At 38.2% G+C, this 24,560-nt stretch overlaps 2 protein-coding genes across 2 annotated transcripts in view; both read right to left on the reverse strand.

Annotated features, from left to right (window-relative positions):
- e2f2 (E2F transcription factor 2) overlaps positions 1-9,830 on the reverse strand; it is a 31,845-nt gene extending 22,015 nt beyond the window's left edge. Inside the window, exon 1 of the mRNA XM_062040433.1 lies at positions 9,220-9,830. Coding sequence (XP_061896417.1) covers positions 9,220-9,471 — 252 coding nt within the window. The 5' untranslated portion in view covers positions 9,472-9,830. The remainder of the gene's footprint in view (positions 1-9,219) is intronic.
- An 8,431-nt stretch (positions 9,831-18,261) lies between these two features.
- On the reverse strand, positions 18,262-22,166 carry id3 (inhibitor of DNA binding 3). The gene is made up of 3 exons (XM_062040435.1): positions 21,760-22,166; positions 21,594-21,660; positions 18,262-18,777 (listed from the first exon to the last, which is right to left on the reverse strand). Exons 1-2 carry the CDS (start codon positions 22,048-22,050, stop codon positions 21,607-21,609), a joined length of 345 nt encoding a protein of 114 aa, XP_061896419.1. The 5' UTR covers positions 22,051-22,166; the 3' UTR covers positions 18,262-18,777; positions 21,594-21,606.
- Positions 22,167-24,560: the final 2,394 nt, after the last annotated feature.

Raw genomic sequence — 24,560 nt, forward strand, 5'->3', positions numbered from 1 at the left:
GTGTTGAGTCACAACGCTACGTGGTCGAGTTGTGGTGTCTGCATTTATTGTGACCATTCTCGGCATCTGTAGAATCCTAACATGTGTATTGCTAGAAGTTAAAAACGACATTCAAAAGTGTGTCGCAGTGCCACTGAGCAAACTCCACGCCTCTATCTGCAAGACTAGCAGAATCGCAGCGTTCACGTTCTGCACTGTGACCTCACCCTGCCTGGGAGCTCGGCATCACAAGTTTCCCACCCAGTCGGTCATGCTTGACTGATTGGAGCGGTTGAGTCGTTGTCAGGTGAAAAAATGCACATCAAACCATTCCTGTCTGGCTTGTGTGAGGCTCCGGATTCCAACTAAGCCAAGGGCAAGTTACAGTATGCCTGCAAAGAGTGTCTACTCCTCGGTACACATCACCTGCTTTCCCTACCACACCCTAGTTATAGTAGAAGGAAAACAATGGCTGTCCTGCTGATGAGCAACAGGAGTAGTAGGGTGGATCTGTCATTTAGTGCTTGTTTTTAGCTTTGGTGTGGTTGACTTTTAAAAGACATTCCTTATTGTGAGACAGAGGCGTAAAACATGTATTTTCACTGGTATGGCATTGTGGGATGTGCTTTTGCACAGACAACATCCCACCTCTGTTATGTCCCTGACAATATGACCATTTTTGAGTTGACCTCACCCCCAATCGGTGCCTGTGCTGTTCATTCAGAACAATCAGGAACATGATACATAAGGGACCTATTATAACTGTACTGATGATTCAATTCTGTGGCATCTCTGTAAAAAAATTGTTTTTCCCCCCTCCAAAAGGGCTGGAATTGTGGGTGTGCTTTTAAGCAGACACCATCTAGCCTCCAAAGCCGGAAAATGGGTGGGTTGACTTTGACTCCCCGTTTGTTGGTGCCGTTCACACAGAACAGGAAAACAGACAAAAGTCAGAAATAGTCATCTTTAGAAGACAAATAGGTGCAACTTTGCAGGATTTCTGCTGGAAAGGAGCAGTTTTTTTACGAGACGGCATAGTGCGATATACTTTCACAGACGCTGTCCCCTTTTCTGATACTACCTCTAAAACAACTCACTCTGTTCACACAGAACACCACCAAGGCAAAAAAAAAACGTGGAAAAAGCGGTTTAACTCTATTGTTACAGCAATCTTGCCATCTTGCTGTGAGTAAACAGCCTATTATTTTCATTGGCATGCTTTCACACATGTGCCATCCCACATCTGAGGCTGGAATATTCGGTGGATGACTTTGGTGCTTTTCACACTAAACCAGAACTTTAGGTCGAATAGCTGCAAGAAATGATCGGCTACTCAGCTGTGTGAAAAGGACTCGGAGTGGTTCAGGGTCAGCTTTGGTCAAAGACTTTATTGCCAAAAAGGTGACTATTTCTCCAAAGAGGAAAAGTTAAATTGACTTATTTGTGTTTTTAACTGTCAAAAACTAAACAAGGTAATTGATTCACGCCATGTTCCTTTTGGCACCTCTATGTTTCAGCTTTATAGCTCATGGGATCGGATGGGGGGGCCTATATTTGCCTTTTTTTAATTGATCAGCAATCTGCAGCCGATCTTTACCGCAGCTGCATGTGCCCCAGTGTTAACATGCTAAAGATTGTACTCGCGTGAAAGATTCCCTCAAAAAGGGATGCACACACAGCAAAACACAACGACAGTGCATTTTCATATTCCTCGTTTATGCAGGAGTTGCATGAATTCCAGGAAGGTACATATCTCGCCACAACACCGAAATCAGTTTACCGTATTTTTCGGAGTATAAGTCGCACCGGAGTATAAGTTGCACCTGCCGAAAATGCATAATAAAGAAGGAAAAAAACATATATAAGTCGCACTGGAGTATAAGTCGCATTTTTGGGGGAAATTTATTTGATAAAACCCAACACCAAGAATAGACATTGGAAAGGCAATTTAAAATAAATAAAGAATAGTGAACAACAGGCTGAATAAGTGTACGTTATATGACGCGTAAATAACCAACTGAGAACATGCCTGGTATGTTAACGTAACATATTATGGTAAGAGTCATTCAAATAACTATAACATATAGAACATGCTATACGTTTACCAAACAATCTGTCACTCCTAATCGCTAAATCCCATGAAATCTTATACGTCTAGTCTCTTACGTGAATGAGTTAAATAATATTATTTGATATTTTACGGTAATGTGTTAATAATTTCACACATAAGTCGCTCCTGAGTATAAGTCGCACCCCCGGCCAAACTATGAAAAAAACTGCGACTTATAGTCCGAAAAATACGGTACTTAGTGCAAGCTACAACGAATGTGTAATCTATTCCACATTGTGAAGCCCCTTCTAAACAAATCAATGTTTATTTATACAGCCCTTAATCACAAATGCCTCAAAGAGCTTCACAAACCACAACAACATCCTTCCAAGATACTAATCGTCCCCATGGAAAATAAACTAAGTTTCTAACAAGATAATCTTTAGAAAAATGTGTTATTGTAGTTACTTGCAAAAAAAAAGTTTTCATTTATATAATCTGTCAAATTATAGACCTGTTTCTCTACTTCCACAATTTTCTAAAATCATTGAAAAACTGTTCAATAACAGATTAGAAAGTTTCATAAATAAAAATAGAATACTCGAAGAGAACCAATATGGATACAGAGCTAATGTTTCAACTTCAATGGCTTTAATTGAAATTACAGAAGAAATTACCAATGCAATAGATAGTAAAAAATGTGCGGCAGCGGTTTTTATGGATCTAACTAAAGCATTTGACACAATTAATCACAATATTTTAATCAAAAAACTAGAACGATATGGCATCAGAGGGTTAGTCTTAAACTGGATAAGAAGTTATCTAACGAACAGGAAACAATACGTGAAGCTAGGCGAACACACGTCTACAACGCTAAATATATCCTGTGGTGTACCTCAGGGATCAATACTAGGACCTAAATTATTCAATCTCTATATAAATGACATTTGTAAAGTTACAAAAGATTTAAAGTTAGTATTATTTGCGGATGATACAACAGCGTTTTGTTCAGGAGAGAACACACAGAAGATAATACAAATAATAACAGAAGAAATTAACAAATTAAAAAGATGGTTTGACAAAAACAGACTATCGTTGAATCTCAGTAAAACTAAGATAATGCTATTTGGTAACAGTAGAAGAGAAAGTCAAACACAAATACAAATAGACGGAATAGAAATTGAAAGAGTAAATGAAACCAAATTTCTAGGTATAATGATTGATGATAAATTGAACTGGAAATCTCATGTAAAAAATATACAACATAAAGTTGCAAGAAACACGTCAATAATGAATAAAGCAAAACATGTTCTAGACCAAAAATCCCTTCATATTCTCTACTGCTCACTAGTGTTACCATATCTGAGCTACTGTGTAGAAATATGGGGAAATAATTACAAAAGTACACTTCATTCATTAACGGTGATACAAAAAAGATCAGTTAGAATAATACATAATGTTGGATATAGAGAACATACAAACCCTTTATTTATTGAATCAAAAATACTGAAATTCCATGACATAGTGAATTTGCAAACAGCTAAAATTATGCACAAAGCAAACCACAATCTGCTACCCAATAATATACAACAATTCTTTTCAAAAAAAGAGGAGAAATATAATCTTAGAGGAAAAACGTAATTTAAAACATTTGTTTGCACGTACAACACTTAAGACCTTCAGTATATCAGTATGTGGAATTAAATTATGGAATGGATTAAGCAAAGCAATCAAACAATGTAATAATATGATACACTTCAAGAAACTCTTCAAACTTAAAGTGTTTACAAAGTACAAAGAAGAAGAACCATGACAAACATTCTCAATTTATTTCATCCATCCATTCATTCATTCTTAAAGTAATCTTACTTATCTCATCATATGAAATATGACTTACTTCACCAATTATTATTATTAAATTCTTACTATTATTTATTTATTTATATTGTGATTACTTATGGAGTTTATTGTGAAAAAATTGTGAACAGGAAGTGAACAAAAAGTTTTGCAACTGTTATGTAAAGAAAAGGGGTAGGATTAAATAAGCTCTGCTTCTTCCTACTCCTTTTCGAACATGTTGAAAAGAGAAACTGGAAATTGTGATGTATCATGTTGTATGCTTGCATGTTCGAAATAAACTCAAACTCAAACTCAAAATATCGAATCAAATCTGAGACTCTTAAAAATCGGAACGGGATCAGAGACCAACAATGTTGATCGAGACATCCCTAGTTTTTAAATCTGAAAAACGATTTGATTGGAAAACAGTGTCTCAGGGTGGAGTTAAAATTAAAAAAGTTAAAACTGCCTGTTAGAGAACTGTGCAAGTTTGTAAAAACAAAAACAGTCATGTCGGAACACATCAACAATAGTGATAGTAGCTTTATAGCTTATAGCATTTCTCTGATCAAGTGTACCACATTATGAACCCAAGTTTGACATCACCAACTATAGGCCTGGCATGCACATTACGGTCTTTTTCAGTTGTTTTTGCACGTCAATTCTGATCGTCTTGACTCGGTTGTTGTGGTGTAAACGTACCCGACATCCAGTTAGCAACGAAGCCAGCGTCACACCCTGAAGGTGACAGCGTCCCTGGGGGGTGCGCGACAGAAGACCGTTTACGGTGGTCATTGCTTATGCGTGCACGACAAGCGCCGCATTTTATGGAGACCGTATGTGATAAACAGTGCCTGCTGTGTCCCTGCCATGCAACTCTATTGTAAGTGGAAGTGAAAGTGAAAACAGTTTTACATTTGTTTTACAAAAGAAAGCCTTGGACTTTGGAAGGAGGTTTTCTTTATACGTGTAAAACATTTACACCACTGTCACCGTGGAAGCACATGGTTTATAACACGGATTGTTTATTTTATTACACTCAGCGTGATTTAAAAGGGGCTTTAATACCACATCAAGTCTTTATGGCATTTTGTCACTTGGAAAAGGGCCATTATTTAGCGCCACTTTGTTCGAAGATCTTTTTGCTCGAAAAGTATACCCATAAAAACATTCACCAATCATGAATAAGATCACTTAAATGTGGTTCCTGGATGTTCTTGGCATTGTGCAGACGTGTCACAAGAGGACACTATCTTTGAAGCTAAAGAGGAATTGAACAAGGGGCTATTTTGCAAGAGACCAGTGTTCCTTCCCTTACATGAAAAATGTGATGAAGTTGCGATATTTTATTTAAAAAATAATGGCAATACCAATTTAAAAAAGGGAAATATATTTGGACAAGCTGTAGAAAATGGATGGATGGATATATAAGAATATCAATAATTATGGGCATCAACCTATATAAAACACTTATATCGCAATACAGTTTTCAGCAATTTTGCCTCGCCCTAGCTTGTACATATTGTAGATGGCCGTACATACACAGTTTTGCTTCATAATATCAAACATCGATGTTCCAAAGTTCTGTGCACTTTCCATGAATTACTTTCTTCCGATTAGTGAAAACATCTCTGCAGTTAAAATGTTAAAGCGCTACCTGTTGCTTTTGGCATACTATTAAATAGAATATTTAAGCAACAACATAGTTTGTTACACTTTTATTGCCAATAGCCTGCTGGTATTCCACTTCCGACACCAACTGGTGTATATAAATAGCATTGTCACAACAATATCCCATCGCTTTTTAAAATCCCATCAGGGTCGTTGGTGTACATTTCCAGTGATTATCACCAGGTTGGGTCACAGTGTGTGTGTGTGTAGTGAAATGTATACAGAATGCTACACACACACACAGACATCGTAGGAGGGGCAAAGACCATATACTATCAGTGTGAAAACATGTCGAGTATATGACGTCTTTATCAGCACTTCTGATGACCACCCAGTAAAGACTATCAAGCTAGTGCAGGGTTGCGGATGTTATAGTACCACACGTTGGGGAGTACCTGAACGCATCATCCGACTACAGTATTAATGACCGCATGTCCACTTTAGCGTACGATTAGCCAGGCGATTTACGTTACGTACTAATCCTCTTGCGGTAGTTAATAGCCAACGCAGGCCTCATGGCATAGAGGGCGGCGGGGTTAACATGATATTTGCGGCAGGACCCTAACCCACTGGTGTCACCCGAACTTAACCTTTGCAGCTTTGGCGGCCTGCAATATGACAAACAACAGCTGCTGGGGACGAATGTAGGGATCCAACACTTTGCTGCATTCAAATATGCTAAAGAGCGATCTAATGTAGGTCAATATAAGCTAAACTTAGCTTTGTGTAATTGGGGACACAGCAAATTAGTGTAATATCTATTAACTAGTGATGGGTCCGGCAACACCGATGCATCGGCGCATGCGTCGAGCTCATAGAGCAAAACCATGTGTCGGTGCGCGTACCGCTTTTAGAAAGTCACGTGACCGATCATGAGCTGTTTCGGTCACGTGACCGATACGCGAACTGTGTCGCATTGACGCCTCCTCTGTGCCCTGTGAGCGGGTCTTTTCGATATTAACTAAGAAGAGAAATCGTCTAAAATTTAATACGTTGGAAAAACTGTTTTTTTTTAAAATAAAAAATTGTAAAAAAAAAAAATTCCCAGTCCACAAGCATCCTCATTCACAACACGTTCTCTTAGATTTCCATGTTATGATACATGTTCACATTATTTATTGACTGTATCTAAAAAAGATATTTTTATTTAAATGAAGATATGAAATAATCCTAAATGAAATACAATGACTTGGTTTATATTATTGTATATACTAGGTCATAACGGCGTGGCGAGGTTGGTAGAGTGGCTGTGCCAGCAATCGGAGTGTTGCTGGTTACTGGGGTTCAATTCCCACCTTCTACCTTCCTAGTCACGTCCGTTGTGTCCTTGGGCAAGACACTTCACCCTTGCTCCTGATGGCTGCTGGTTAGCGCCTTGCATGGCAGCTCCCGCCATCAGTGTGTGAATGTGTGTGTGAATGGGTGAATGTGGAAATAGTGTCAAAGCGCTTTGAGTACCTTGAAGGTAGAAAAGCGCTATACAAGTATAACCCATTTATTTATTTATTTATAAAATCAGTGTCAGTTGAGTCGGTCCATAGGTTGCCCGTAGGGATTTTTAATGTCCAGCAGATGTCAGTATTTAGTGACACAGTATCAATACAGTTTTGCAATGTGTCGAAGCGCTTCATGACGCCTCATCAACCCATCACTACAACCCTTGTGTAATGTTCATATTGTTGTTACTCAGCCAGCGTTTGTGAACATTAGTAAACATTGTAACACTTTTATATTAAAATACTGAACAGATGTTTATTGGGACAAGATAAACATCTGTTCAGTATTTTAACATAAAAGTGTTCAAATGTTTATCCCAATAAACATCTGGGGCCGTACTTATCAAGCTTCTTAGAGTGCCATTTTACACTTAAGTCCTGAGAATTTGCGAAATTTAGTCCTACTCTCAAACTTAAGAATAAAAGCTTTTTATCAACGTTCTTAAGTCTAAGAATCACTCCTACTCTCCACGATATTTAAGAGACCTTCAGAGGTGTCTTAAGTGGTTAGGAGTTGCCAGCAGGGGATGGCACTGAGGCGAGAGAGACGTGCGCGAACGTTCAGGGAACGGAACAATGTTTTTTTTTTTGATGACGAGCAGCTGATCAAACAGTATCGTTTAGACAGAGCGGATATTATTTTTGTCACAGATTTAATACTTTTCCATTCCTTGTTGATTTCTGCATGTGTCTGCAGTGGGCTAGTATATATAGAGCCACCCACACCAGTTTCAAATTAGTTGCCTAATTAATGAATTGGAAAGAAAATGTTACGACAGTAGCGTATGTGTGTGGCCGTGAGGTGAGTGACGTCAGTGAGTGTGTGGGCGATAGAAGAGAGGGAGCGGTAGCGTGAGTGCCGGCGGGGACTAGTTTGTTTTGTATTATTTTGCAGTTTATTGTCAAAATATACACTCCCATTGTCCACTTAAATATTTCCAAGATATTTCTTTATTCTTAGACAACGGATTCCCTTCCGTGATTGGTCATTTCTATGGACACAGAAATGACGTCACCTAAAATTACGTTTACGGCACATAGTAATGTCGTAATTCAGCTCTGAGTGTGACACTTAAGATTCAGTCCTACACTTCGCTGAAAGTGTGAGTAAGACGCTTGACAACTAACTTTTAAGTGCAGCTTTCAGCGAAGAATTTATTTACTCTTAAGTCAACTCTTAGCAGACTTCTTAGGAGTAATTCTAAGAAGCTTGATAAGGACGGCCCCTGTTCAGTATTTTAACATAAAAGTGTTCAAATGTTTATCCCAATAAACATCTGTTCAGTATTTTAACATAAAAGTGTTAGATTGTGAGGCATTAAAAGCCACAAAATGCAACGGGTCCATCAGACCCACAAACGCCGGCTGAGTAACAACAATATGAACGTTGCACGGAAAATTTCTCTGCCAGGGATTCTTCTTTTGTGTTTCTGCACCTGCGGTTCCCACAGAAGTTTGCAACATTGTTTGTCAACACTGTCTGCTCTCATTTTCTCGCACATTTGACCCTCTGATGTTCCGTGTACCTACACTGTCCTCCTCCTGTCTAGGCCTGTTGTGTGTGTGTGTGTGTGTGTGTGGTACACAGAACATCAATTTCCACACTTCTATTAACCCTGGGTCCAGTGGACCCGGACATCTTATCTTATACGTAATAGAAATGTGTAGGGGGGGTGTATGGTGTGTGGTCATTAAATATGTATTCTGATATATGTTCTTCACAGAAAATGAGTCTCAGTTTGAAAAATTCATTAATTCTATCATTTTTCTTATAATAAAAAAATGAAAACGCGAACACCACACAAGGGTTATATATATAGTACGTCTTTAGAACGTGCCAAGGGTCAAACAACACACTGCAGGCCCACTACTTTATAAACTTTATACACCAAGTACCACCGTGTTGGCTACTACTAGTTCTTGTCTTTTTGTCACACCAGTTGTTTATGACCTTTGACCTCACATGGCCGTAACACAGGGGGACAGGTGGGTCAGCGGTAAGTCACATCCTTTAAATGAACAACTTTCTGGTGACAGAAAAACACAAAAGTGAATACTTTTGCACAACAATGGACACAAACTAACGTCGCGTTTGCGTCAAAGCCCATTAAACCACGCACAGCAGTGCGTTATTATTATTCCACCCACACAAGCCACACAAAGCGCCGTTGTTCGAGTCCTTACCGGTAGCCGTCCGGTGGTTGATCTGACCGGCTTAGCTTCGGGTCCGTGGGGGGTTAAGTAGAGGCTGTGCGCTCTTTGTTCCACCATGGCGGTGTTGGAGCAGATCTGGCTGAAGTAGCCCATCGGTACCGTGCTCAAGGGCGGACTGGACAGGCCGGTGTTGAAGAAGTCCGCTTTAGCAGGGAAGCTAGCGAGAACCTTCATCTTGGGCTGGCTGGACGCCGGGGAGACGCCTCTGGGCAGCCGCATCATTGTAGCTCCGTCAACAATCGTGTTGGATTTCAAGGCTAAAACGGCTCTAGAGGCGTGAAAGAACTAAATGCATGAGTAAAACATGCAACAAAACACCAAATGGTGACGTCAGTTAGAACAAGCAGTGCAACAAAAAAAAAGTGTACAAAAAACTCGCCCTAAAGTGATAAAAACATGGCTTAAAGTGTACACAACTTGCACAAAAAAGACGACCGACGGCGCACAAAGTCCAGCTTCCGGTCTTTTTTTGTGTGTGTGTGTGTGAAAGAGTCCGGACCAGGCAAGCTCCTCTAGTCTATATCTCCATTCAACAAGGAGAACAACTCAGCGCTTTTTAGCGCCAAACTTCGTCGCGCGAAATTTAGATCTCCCGCGGTTGGAGCTCGAATCTGATTGGCCCGCGGCACGCTCGGCTTGTCAGTATTTACATAAAGCAGTTGAGTAGCCAGGCGAGGAGGGGGCGGGTGTTGGTGTTCTTAAAGATACAGGAGCCCCCTTTTTTTCCCCACTGAGGCCATATTGTTCTTAAAGAAAACATAAGTTTAAGGAACCAAATAATCAAAAATAACTTTAAAAGTAATGAATGTTAGGAATGCCAAACGTTTTTTAATAAAACGGTAACGTACAGATACATAAATATAAAAATGAAAGAAATACTGTAGATAGATAGATAGTACTTTATTGATTCCTTCAGGAGAGTTTCCTTTAGGAAAATTAAAATTCCAGCAGCTCTGTACAAAATTGAGATCGAATTTAAAAAGTAAATAATGGGGTATAAATGGAAACAAAATAGAAAAATATTACAATAGAATACAAATAAAAAGCAACAATGAGAATAAAAATATAACAGTAAAATAAGAATATAACAAGATAAACTAGGCAGTAGTGACCATGTTATGAAAAAGTATTGCACTGTTATTGTTTTGCATCCCTGGTCATCCTAGTACCCCCCCTCACCCCCCCAGAGAGGAGTTGTACAGTCCAATGGCGTGTGGGACAAAGGAGTTTTTCAGTCTATTAGTCCTGCACTTGGGATGAAGCAGTCTAGCACTGAACCGGCTCCTCTGGCTACTGATAACGGTATGCAGAGGGTGACTGGCATCATCCAGGATGCTCACTAGTTTTTCCACAGTCCTCTTCTCTGCCACCGTCACCAGTGAGTCCAGTTTTATTCCGATCGTAGAACCGGCCCGCCTGATCGGTTTCTCCAGTCCGGAGCTGTCCTTCTAAGATGTACTGCGCCCCCCAGCACACTACAATGTATTGGAAATATGTGATAGTATGTGTAGTCCCTTAACCTATACATCAAATATGCTATAAAGTAAAATATTGTTCATGAGTGTGCACTGTCCTGAATACAAAAATAAAAATAAACCATGCATGCACATGTATTTACAGTAATATTCCTATCTATTTAAATTCAACATATCTTATTACCATTTGATGGTCCCCCCCCCCCCACCCAACCCCTGTCCTACTTCTTCCCTGCTATTATGCTATTCTAATATTCCCTTCAAATGTCACACACTTAAATGAGCAACATATACAATCATTGAACACAGAAATCATACACTGTAGGACATTGAGTTTATGACTATATATTCGACTTTAATAGTGCCCGTAGTGGTCTTTGGCTTTGTGTGTGGAGAAAAAAAGGTCATCGCACACAAAGGCTATTGTGGACTATATAGGCGAGGGTAGTTTGTGTGTGGTAATTGGATTCATCCAGTAACACTCTTGCTTATTGGCTCAGGGAAGATATTGAAAGACAACAGCCCCTCCCCCCACACCAAGCCTGATGACATGACCCCCTGCCCCCCTCTCCTCCTTCCACTGGTTGGCTGAGACATCCCTTTGAGAGTCTTTTGTAAGCATGAGTTCTATAATCATCAATATTACCTTTTTTTTTTACTGTCCATTCTGCTTTAACTAGTTATTTAATAAACATCATCATTTTAATACTATGATTTATTTGTTCTTATAGCCGTACAACAAGTCATCACTACTCTAATGTTAAATGTTGTTTGAAATCAAACAACAATGAATAATGATATTATTGGTTAAAGCTTGATACATGTTTATGTCTGTTTATGGTATTTAATAAAACTTGACATTGGTGCAGATGTATGTTTGTGACCGGTGAATAAATGTATTTCCATTTTCCGTTTTATGTAAATGGCTGCAAGTTTGAAGTATCTTCGTTTCACATTGCCATCTTGTGGTATATTTCGGTAGCTGCAGTTTATGTACCTTCTTGTGTTCCTATAGTTTCTTTACATAACATTCATCCATTTATTTTAAAAACTAAATTAAATAAATTGATGAACGACATTTAGCAATATCCTTACTATAAGTATGCAAATATATTTATAATGCAATAAAATGTATCAGTTTCCCTATAATACCATACTATATTTTCTTTTCATTTTTCTTTAAAAAATGCATAAATGTATTAAAATAAATGATAGATCATTTTAAAAAAATCCTTATTCTGATTTGTATTATATATATATATATATATATATATATATATATATATATATATATATATATATATATATATATATATATATATATATATATATATATATATATATATATATATATATATATATATATATATATATATATATATATATGTATATGTACATATATATTTATACATATATATATATATATAATATATACATATATATATATATATATATATATATATATATATATATATATATATATATATATATATATATATATATATATATACATATATATATATATATATATATATACATATTAGGAATATATATATATATATATTACTATATACTATATAAATTAGTAATTTATTACAAAATTATTATGACAACAATGCAAGATTATTGTATACAATGTATTGCATTGGCCCGGCTGGACATAGGACCGGAAAGACACGATCGGTCCACGCATGCGCGAAGGTCAACGTCACTTCCTGAATTTGCAATTTTTTTTTTTACGACGGAGCTTCTGCGCAGACTTCTTATTATATGAAAACACGTGGTTATCGTTATTGGAATTTTTAAATATCTTTATTATACTCTTCTTAAAATAAAGTTTTGGAAAAAGACAAAAACAAAAAAACTTCTGCGACGTCACGTTCACGTTTCTGTACGGATCTATATGGTTTTAAAATAAGTACTGTTTTCTTAATTAACGTTTGTTTTGTTTTGCATGTAATCTTTTTATATGACATTGTTATTCAAATAAATATTAGAAAAAAGCAAACCACGGTAACCGTGACGGCATGCACGAACATACCCTTATTCTGATTCTTATTATTCCATCCATCCATTTCTTACTGCTTGTCCCTTTTGGGGTCGCGGGGGGTCGCTGGAGCCTATCTCAGCTACAATCGATTCTTATTATTATGTATATATATTCCTAATGCACTAAAAAAGTGTTGGCATAAATCCATAATTTACAAAAAAGTGTCATATTAATATTCATAGTTAATTTTGTTTATTAAATACTAGAATGTCCCCCTTGTGGTATATTTTCGTACATGCTTAAATGTCTTTCCGTATTTTGCCTCCAAAAGTCATCAATATATCTTCAGACAACATTGTCACCGTGTGAATGCACTATTTTACTTCTATTATAAAACTATTTTTCCCTGTATTTTAATTCCAAAAATGTATGCAAATGTAAAAAAATAATGTATGTAATTTGCTTGCAAAAAAATCACAAGTCTCATTAGTAATTTATTACAAAATTATTATAACAACAATGCAAGATTATTGTATAAAATGTATTGCATTGGCCCGGGTGGACATAGAACCGGAAAGACACGATCGGTCCACGCATGCGCGAAAGTCAACGTCACTTCCTGGATTTGCAATTTTTATTTTTTTACGACGGAGCTTCTGCGCAGACTTCTTATTATATGAAATCACGTGATTATCGTTATTGTAATTCTTAAATGTCTTTATTATACTCTTCTTAAAATACATTTTTGGAAAAAGACAAAAACAAAAAACTTCTGTGACGTCACGTCCTGTGAAATTGTTTTGTATCAAAAACTAGCTTACCCGAAAGTGAAAGGAAACAAGAATATAAACATGAACAAGGGGTAGATTTAAAAAAAAAAATATATATATATATATATATATATATATATATATACATATATATATATATATATATATATATATATATATATATATATATATATATATATATATATATATATATATATATATATATATATATATATATATATATATATATATATATATATATATATATATATGTATATATATAATTTTAGAATATCAATATTGTGAATTGATGTATGTGATGTAACTGAAGTAGTTTAAAAAAATATTGATTTCTTTGCCATTTAAGGCAAGTATATATATCATACTTGCCAACCCTCCCGTTTTTAGCGGGAGAATCCCGATATTCAGCGCCTCTCCCGACAACCTCCCGACAGAGATTTTCTCCCGACAAACTCCCGGTATTCAGCCGGAGCTGGAGGCCACGCCCCCCCCCCCAAAAAAGTCTGCCGCAGCTGCGATTGGACCTGACCAGCCTCCGGGTACAAGTACTGGAGTACCAATTGCTTGCCAGGGAAGATCTTCCCCAGGAAGCAAGGATTGACCGGTTTTAGTTTAGTCTTTATTTGAAGGGACAATGTACAGAAACATTAAGCTCAAAGACAGATATGTTCTGTACCAGATTATAGCTAAATAGCTCATTTCCATCTGCAGTCCCTGGCTACCTAAATTAAAGGGATACAAAAATCATGCAATAAAATTATGACAATAAAATCATACACAAGTATTAAGAAAAAAGTCATAAAATGCCCTTTCATGGACACATACTTAAAGGCCTACTGAAACCCACTACTACCGACCACGCAGTCTGATAGTTTATATATCAATGATGAAATCTTAACATTGCAACACATGCCAATACGGCCGGGTTAACTTATAAAGTGACATTTAAAACTTCCCGGGAAATATCCGGCTGAAACGTCGCGGTATGATGACGTATGCGCGTGACGAAGTCAGAGTAACGGAAGTTATGGTACCCGTAGAATCCTATACAAAAAGCTCTGTTTTCATTTCATAATTCCACAGTATTCTGGACATCTTTTGCAATTTGTTTAATGAACAATGAAGGCTGCAAAGAAGACAGTTATAGGTGGGATCGGTGTATTAGCAGCGGACTACAGCAACACAACCAGGAGGACTTTGTTGGAGCGCTAGCCGCGCTAGCCGCGCTAGCCGCCGACCTCACCTTGACTTCCTACGTCCCCGGGCCGCCAAACGCATCGGGTGAAGTCCTTCGTCCTTCTGCCGATCGCTGGAACGCAGGTGAGCACGGGTGTTGATGAGTAGATGAGGGCTGGCTGGTGTAGGTGGAGAGCTAATGTTTTTAGCATAGCTCTGTGAGGTCCCGTTGCTAAGTTGCTAAGTTAGCTTCAATGGCGTCGTTAGCACAGCATTGTTAACCTTCGCCAGCCTGGAAAGGATTAACCGTGTATTTACATGTCCACGGTTTAATAGTATTGTTGATTTTCTATCTACCCTTCCAGTCAGGGGTTTATTTTTTTGTTTCTATATGCAGTTAAAGCACGATGCTATCACGTTAGCTCGTAGCTAAAGCATTTCGCCGATGTATTGTCGTGGAGATAAAAGGCACTGAATGTCCATTTCGCGTTCTCGACTCTCATTTTCAAGAGGATATAGTATCCGAGGTGGTTTAAAATACAAATCCGTGATCCACAATAAAAAATGGAGAGTGTGGAATCCAATGAGCCAGCTTGTACCTAAGCTACGGTCAGAGCGAAAAAAAATACGTCCATCACTGTCTCTCAAGTCCTTCACTGTAACGTTCCTCATCTACGAATCTTTCATCCTCGCTCAAATTAATGGGGTAATCATCACTTTCTCGGTCCGAATCTCTCTTGCTCCATTGTAAACAATGGGGAATTGTGAGGAATCCTAGCTCCTGTGACGTCACGCTACTTCCGGTACAGGCAAGGCTTTTTTTTTATCAGCGAGCAAAAGTTGTGAATTTTATCGTCGATTTTCTCTACCAAATCCTTTCAGCAAAAATATGGCAATATCGCGAAATGATCAAGTATGACACATAGAATGGATCTGCTATTCCCGTTTAAATAAAAAAAAATCATTTCAGTAGGCCTTTAATATACAATACAACCACACCTCATTTACATCATCACACAAAGACAATACATGCTTTTGTTCACATCTGTCATCATTTGTAAAAACAACCATGATTTTAACAGACACACCTCACAATTTACAATAAAAAATGCTCTCATAGATAAATATAATACACATTAGGTTGATGTGTCAAACATAATGCCCATCTTAGTGACCGTGTGAGCAGCTTTGATTGCTCCAAAGCCACTTTTTAACTTCAATTGTGAATGAAGAGTAATCTGTTAGACTTTTCAAGTTTGTTGTGAGGTCGTTCCATTCCTTTATGGCTTTACATGAAAAGGCTGATTGTGCAAAAGAGGTTTTACATCTGGGTACGCTACACTGCCCCCTGGTGGAGGCTCGTGTGTTTCTAGTTGTCACAGCAGATGTAAACTGGACAAAGTTTTGGGCCATGCTAGGGAGAGATGGAAGATTCCACACTCTCGTGCATTTGATGAAAGCACTTTTGTGCGTGCCACACAGCAATGCATCATCAGAGAGGGTGTTCAGCATAGAAAAATAGTGACAGAGAATAGAAAGAGGATGGCCAATTCAACCCTTAACAAAGCATTGTACTTTCAAGTACAACAATGAGTAGATGAGTGTTGTGTGTGTGTGTGTGTGTATATGTGTAAATAAATGAACACTAAAATTCAAGTATTTCTTTTATTTATATATATAATAAAATAAATAAATATATATACATATATATATATATATATATATATATATATATATATATATATATATATATATATATATATATATAGCTATAATTCACTGAAAGTCAAGTATTTATATATATATATATATATATATATATATATATATATATATATATATATATATATATATATATATATATATATATATATATATATATGAAATGTATATGAAATACTCGAGTTGGTGAATTCTAGCTGTAAATATACTCTCCTCTTAACCACGCCCCTAACCACGCCCCCCGCACAACCACGCCCCCACTGCCGACCAAGCCCCCCCACCTCCCGATATTGGAGGTCTCAAGGTTGGCAAGTATGATATATATATATATAGCTAGAATTCACTGAAAGTCAAGTATTTCATATATATATATATATATATATATATATATATATATATATGAAATGTATATGAAATACTCGAGTTGGTGAATTCTAGCTGTAAATAACCACGCCCCCCGCCCCGACCAAGCCCCCCCCTATCCCCCACCTCCCGATATTGGCGGTCTCAAGGTTGGCAAGTATGATTTACACTGTATGAAAAAAAATTTGAAAATTAATTTTACCTTTGCAACCTCATTATACTATTGGCTAAGTTTTATATTCATAAATGTAAGTTTCTCAATACCCGACCTGTTTTTTGGGCCTTTAAAAAACATTTAAAACTCTACATTAAAACACTCTCCACCTCTAACAACCAAAAAGCTGTGAAAACGATGATGCTGTGTTCCAAATTTAAGTTATTTACTGAGATTGAGTGAGCCTATGACTTTGCACTTTGTTTATTATATACATACATACATACATATATATATATATATATATATATATATATATATATATATATATATATATATATATATATATATATATATATATATATATATATATAAAATTTGCATTCTAATTTAGTTACTTTGAATTTACAACCCCCTGGCGCTGTTTTGTACTTTTTTTGTACTTACTTGATTATTATGTTCAACTGTTTGCAAATGTTGAAATTTATAAATAAAAGGTTTATATAAAAAAACACCAAAAAAAACACGCTGGATTGGAATCAATCGCTGTCTTTTACCCCAAAATAGCAGTAAACAGGTTGGTGTCAGTACCTGCTTTTCACCACTAGATCGCAGTATACAGATTGTAATCAATAGCTGTATTTTGCCACTAGAAGGAAGTTTACGGTTTAGCGTCAGTAGCTGTCTTTTACCGCTAGAGGGCAGCTGCTTTCTTTCACTAACGGCATTTTTTACAGATTGGTGTCAGTTGCTGCTTTTTACCACTAGATGGCAATGTCATTCCACAATTTAAGCAGCACTGAGCGTTAACTGCATTATGTTGAGCATGAATTAGGGCTAATTCATTCAGCATTTGTACAACTTTTAGACTAATGAGGATATTAAAACGTTGTAATCCAGTCTACAGGCAGGAGTTTAGTAAAGTGCGTCGATTTGTGGGTAGTAATTCCGCAAAAGAGCTGTGTTCGCACTTTTGTCACACTCCAGTCCCTACAACATTCAGTAGGAAGGTGTTTTTAATGACTTAAAATATGTCGTTTAATGCTATGGTAAATCCAGGTAAACAGTTTCAGTGTGTTGATTTCATTAAATATAATCAAACAAAAAACAATTGGTTACACCTGTGGTATAATGCAACATATTGGATGTTATGGTGGAACTATTTAAAAAAAAAAAATGTATCCAATTCAACATTTCAAAAAGCTAGATTCTAAAATAACACTGCTTTTAATATTTAAAGCAAACAGGAAACCCCCCCATATTGATTTTCCACTCAAGTTAAAGCATACAAAAAATACATCCTGTGGTAGAGACATCGCACCAAGCATGAAACCAAATACCTTTGGTTGTTGAACGTTTTATTTTCAATAACATAAGCACACAAACTTTACTATAAAGAGTTTATAAAACTCACTCAATAGTGTCTGTGGAAATAACACAATCCCCACAGACATTTACAAGTAACTCTATTATAGAGTTTGGATTAGAATAAAAAAACAACAACTATTTGGCCCAGAAATAAAACTAAATAAAAACCTTACATACACCCCCCAAAAAGTAGATATGTGCACATTTTGTAAGGCGCTGCAGAGGGATGTCACGTAAGAGTGAACGTGTTTACAATTTGGAATGCAATGCAGAAAAAAAACATAGATTCAAATGCAAAGGATGTTTCCAAATGGAGGTTTTGGTGTTTTGAGTCCATCCAGGAGCAAAAAAAAAATAAAAAAATTCCTCTCGGAAAAGAGTCAGCTCTTTCCATCTTTTCTCCTCCACTCTCCCACATACCTATCCCACCCTTTCTGCCCCTCTTGTCCTCTTGCCTGGAGTGAAGTGGAGACATGTGTTTCCCTGCACCTGCATGGAGGAAAAAAAAAGAGAGGGGGGGGGGGGTTAGCGAAAGGAAGAAAAGTGAAGTCAGATCTCTCACCCCTGCCTCCCCTCCCCTCCCTCTCTGTGGAGCGCAGCAGACAGAGTGGCGCCGAGCATGGAACTTTCATTAACCTCAGGCAGATAGCGATGAATCCGCTTACACATTGGCCCTGCTCGCCTAATTTGCCCCATCAATGTTAGCCTTATCCCTTTTTTATTGCGGTGTCTCATTTTCATGTGATTTCACTCAAAAACAAGAACGCTCTTTGACTCTCGCAGCTTGCAGATAAGACAAATTACATTGGCTTGTCGTTGAGCGCTTTATTTACCTTTATTTATAGGCCTAAACTACATTTGGACATTTTTAACCTACAAATGTCAGACCTAGAAGAAGGGGGGATTATATCTGATGAGTTTATATGCCTAATTCAGAATTACATTCTAATTATTTTTGACTGGATCAGAAGTGATGAGCTTGTGTCGCCATTCAAAATATAGAACATTCCTCAGTTTAAGCAATGGTTAGACACATCATAGCCTTGTGTGTCTATTCATAATCTCACTAAACGACTTCAATTTAAGCAATTGTTAACAATAGTTAATATTAGTGGACATTGATGGACTTGTGTCTCCATTCAAAACCGCATTAGTCTTCTGTTGGACTTAAGCAACCACTAAACAAGGCCTAATCTGTGACTTTATGTTGACGCTTTTGCGGAGCCATTCAAAATCTCTGTAGGATTTTGCTCCATTTAAGCAACTGTTACACAAACTTGCCATATAAATCCAGTGGTCCCCAACCACCGGTCCGTGACACGTTTGCTACCGGGCCGCACAGAAACATTACCATATTTTTCGGAGTATAAATCGCTCCGGAGTATAAGTCGCACCGGCCGAAAATGCATAATAAAGAAGGAAAAAAACATATATAAGTCGCATTTTTTGGGGAAATTTATTTGATAAAACCCAACACCAAGAATAGACATTTGAAAGGCAATTTAAAATAAAGAATTGTGAACAACAGGCTGAATAAGTGTACGTTATAAGACGCATAAATAACCAACTGAGAACATGCCTGGTATGTCAACGTAACATATTATGGTAAGAGTCATTCAAATAACTATAACATATAGAACATGCTATACTTTACCAAACAATCTGTCACTCCTGATCGCTAAATCCCATGAAATCCTATTCGTCTAGCCTCTTACGTGAATGAGCTAAATAATATTATTTGATATTTTACGGTAATGTGTTAATAATTTCACACATAAGTCGCACTATGAAAAAAACTGCGACTTATAGTCCGAAAAATACGGTAATTGATTTATAATCTACTGCATTTTTTTCGAATCATCTTCCGCCTGTCCCACTAAAACACACCAATAAGCTTGTTAATTGAGGTATAATACAACTATTTTATTATAGTACATGAGACAATGCACATTAATGTCGACACATAAATTGTTAATATGCCAGATTGTAGCCAAAGGCTTCATTATTTTTTTTTGCTGTTGTTATCTGCCACCGATACCGTATTTTTCGGACTATAAGTCGCAGTTTTTTTCATAGTTTGGCCGGGGGTGCGACTTATACTCAGGAGCGACTTGTGTGTGAAATTATTAACACATTACCGTAAAATATCAAAAAATATTATTTAGCTCATTCACGTAAGAGACTAGACGTATAAGATTTCATGGGATTTAGCGATTAGGAGTTTGGGAAACGTATACCATGTTCTATATGTTATAGTTATTTGAATGACTCTTACCATAATGTTACGTCAACATACCAGGCACGTTCTCAGTTGGTTATTTATGCCTCATATAATGTACACTTATTCAGCCTGTTGTTCACTATTCTTAATTTATTTTAAATTGCCTTTCAAATGTCTATTCTTGGTGTTGGGTTTTATCCAATAAATTCCCCCCCAAAAAATGCGACTTATACATCTTTATTATGCATTTTCGTCCGGTGCGACTTATACTCCGAAAAATACGGTATATTACAACTATTTTATTATAGTACATGAGACAATGCACATTAATGGACATATAAAATGTTAATGTGCCAGATTGTAGCCAAAGGCTCATTTTTTTTTTTTTTTTGCTGTTATCTGCCACGGTCCGTGAAAATAACGCATACCGTATTTTCCGCACTATAAGGCGCACCTTCAATCAATGGCCTATTTTAAAACTTTGTTCATATATAAGACGCACCACATTATAAGGCGCATGGTATAGAGGTTACAGTAGAGGCTGGGGTTTGCGAGACCTGTTGCGGCTCAATATTGGTCCATATATAAGGCCCCCCCCCATTATAAGGCACACTGTCAAGTTTTTGAGAAAATTTGAGGTTTTTAGGTGCGCCTTATAGTGCGGAAAATACGGTACATTAAACCGGTCCCTGGTGGAAAAAGGGTTGGGGAACCCTGATACAAATGGCCGTTGCGCATAATTATGCCTCCATTCAAATATGTCTGGTTCAAAACCACATTTGCAAACCGTTCAATTGTTTTAAAAAGGGACTAAGACTACTCACAAGTGTCATTCAGAATCCCAGTAACTTTTTTGCTCTATTGAAGTCAGTCTGGTGCCTCCATTCCCATTATAAACTTGTTCGATTTGAGCGTCGGTTGATTAAACGACATGACCGACTCTTGTTGGTTGTCTTGTGACTCCATTCAAAACGTCATTTGTCCAATTTTAAACCTCATTTGAAAAAAAAAAAGTGTAGTTGGCCTTTGCCCCCACTTTGTGATTTTAAAAGGGCGTTTAATCCGTCAAAGGAGCGTTACGTACCATTATGACACATCTAATGGCACACACGTCCCTCGTCTTTGGAGAAAGTTCTGGTCAGGTCTGCAGTCTGGAAGACCCAAGAAGATGAGGTTTGAACATGGAATGGTGTTTATTGTGACGTCACACTTTACCTTTAAAATAAATTAAAAAAACTAACCGTTCTTACCTTTATGGCCAAAAGCATCTGTGGTTCTTCCGCCTCCAGGGCGATTTGTAGATCGAAGATGTAGTCGATGACGTGCTGCAGGATCTCCACCTGGCTCACCGTCTGGTTCTGAGGGATGCTGGGAACGAGCGCCTTCAGGCGGGAGTAGCAGTCGTTCATGTCGCACAGGGCGCCGGACGGCTCGTCCACACAGGCGTGCTTATTCCGGCTAATGGCCACGCTGTGCTCCGATATGCAGCACACGGCCTTGTAGCAGCTCCTCGCCGAGCGGACGGGACTGATTGCCTTCATGGCGGACCCTTTTTTTTTTTTTTTAAAGAAGCGATACAAAAACAGAAAAAGCGAAAGCGAGCCTGACTTCCGTGTTCGCTGAGTAGTGCCGTCGACGCTGTCAAAGAACTAGGCTTCAGTACGCTTTTATCCCGCAGGAGCCAGGCCGCGCCTCCTTTTACTCGTCCCCTCCCTCTGATTGGATGATGTGATACTAGCGGGTTTCTCATTGGCTATGAGTGGACGGGGGGCGGGGAAGAATAAGGAAATAGGACGAAATCGTCTCAAGGGACTGTCAATCAATTACGTCTTCTAAGTTTAGCGAAAAACAAAACATTTGGTAACACTTTAGTAAGGGGAACATATTATTATATTATATTATTTTTATTTAAACGGGGATAGCAGATCCATTCTATGTGTCATACTTGATCATTTCGCGATATTGCCAGATTTTTGCTGAAAGGATTTAGTAGAGAACAACGACGATAAAGTTCGCAACTTTTGGTCGCTGATAAAAAAAAAAGCCTTGCCTATACCGGAAGTAGCGTGACGTCACAGGAGGAAGGACTCCTCACATTTTCCCATTGTTTACAATGCAGCGAGAGAGATTCGGACCGAGAAAGCGACGATTACCCCATTAATTTGAGCGAGGATGAAAGATTCGTGGATGAGGAAAGTGAGAGTGAAGGACTACAGTGCAGTGCAGGACGCATCTTTTTTCGCTCTGACCGTAACTTAGGTACAAGGGTTCATTGGATTCCACACTTTCTCCTTTTTCTATTGTGGATCACAGATTTGTATTTTAAACCACCTCGGATACTATATCCTCTTAAAAATGAGAGTCGAGAACGCGAAATGGACATTCACAGTGACTTTTATCTCCACGACAATACATCGGTGAAGCTCTTTAGCTACTGAGCTAACGTGATAGCATCGGGCTCAAATTCAGATAGAAACAAAATAAATAAACCCCTGACTGGAAGGATAGACAGAAGATCAACAATACTATTAAACCATGGACATGTAAATACACGGTTAATAATTTCCAGCTTGGCGAAGCTAAACAATGCTGTTGCTAACGACGCCATTGAAGCTAACTTAGCTACGGGACGGCGGCGGCGGCGGGCGTTGTAGCTTTCGACGACACCCCGGCCGCCATCAGAGTCGGCAAGAAACATATATTTCCCCAAAGTTACGTACGTGACATGCACATAGCGACACGTACGTACGGGCAAGCATCAAATGTTTGGAAACCAAAGCTGTAGTCACGGTAGCGCGTCTGCTGTCCATCTCAAAGTCCTCCTGGTTGTGTTGCTGTAGTCCGCCGCTAATACACCGATCGCACCTACAGCTTTCTTCTTTGCAGTCTCCATTGTTCATTAAACAAATTGCAAAAGATTCACCAACACAGATGTCCAGAATACTGTGGAATTTTGGGATGAAAACAGAGCGTTTTGTATTGGATTCAATGGGTCCGAATACTTCCGTATCAAGCATTGACGTCACGCGCATACGTCATCATACATAGACATTTTCAACCGGAAGTGTGGCGGGAAATTTAAAATTGCACTTTATTGGCATGTGTTGCAATGTTAAGATTTCATCATTGATATATAAACTATCAGACTGCGTGGTCGGTAGTAGTGGGTTTCAGTAGGCCTTTAATCAAGACACTAGGGGAACATATTCTAAGTAACAATGACTTAATTTAGAGTTATTTGGTTAAAAGTTAAAGTTCCAATGATCGTCACGGGAAATTATTCTCTGCCTTTGACCCATAACCCTTGATCACCCCCTGGGAGGTGAGGGGAGCAGTGAGCAGTAGCAGTGGCCGTGCCTGGGAATAATTTTTGGTGATTTAACCCCCAATTCCAACCCTTGATGCTGAGTGCCAAGCAGGGAGGTAATGGGTCCCATTTTTTATAGTCTTTGGTATGGCTCGGCCGGGGTTTGAACTCACAACCTACCCATCTCAGGGCGGACACTCTAACCACTAGACCACTGAGTAGTTGAGGTTAGGGTTAGGCATCACGATGGCACAGGGGTTAGTGCATGTGCCTCACAATACAAAGGTCCTGAGTTCAATCCCGGGCTCGGGATCTTTCTGTATGGAGTTTGCATGTTCTCCCCGAGACTGCGTGGGTTCCCTCCGGGTACTCCGGCTTCCTCCCACCTCCAAAGACATGCACCTGGGGATAGGTTGATTGGCAACACTAAATTGGCCCTAGTGTGTGAATGTGAGTGTGAATGTTGTCTGTCTGTCTATCTGCGATGAGGTGGCGACTTGTCCAGGGTGTACCCCGCCTTCCGCCCGAATGTAGCTGAGATAGGCTCCAGCACCCCCCGCGAGTGGTAGAAAATGGTTGGATGAATGGTTAGGGTTAGGGTTAGGGTTAGGGTTGTACTGGTTGTATAATAAGGCCATGCAGAATAAGTTAAGCTAAAGTTAAAGTACCAATGATTGTCACACACACACTAGGTGTGGCGAAATTATTATCTGCATTTGACCCATCACCCTTGTTTACCCCCTG

This window comes from Entelurus aequoreus, linkage group LG03, assembly GCF_033978785.1.
Source record: "Entelurus aequoreus isolate RoL-2023_Sb linkage group LG03, RoL_Eaeq_v1.1, whole genome shotgun sequence".
In the NCBI taxonomy this organism is placed as follows: domain Eukaryota; kingdom Metazoa; phylum Chordata; class Actinopteri; order Syngnathiformes; family Syngnathidae; genus Entelurus; species Entelurus aequoreus.

Coding starts and splice junctions, on each gene's coding strand:
- id3 (XM_062040435.1), bottom strand. CDS start 22,050: ATGAAGGCAATCAGTCCCGTCCGCTCGGCGAGGAGCTGCTACAAGGCC. Junction 21,661..21,759: donor AGATGCTTTTGGCCATAAAG/GTAAGAACGGTT, acceptor TGGGTCTTCCAG/ACTGCAGACCTGACCAGAAC.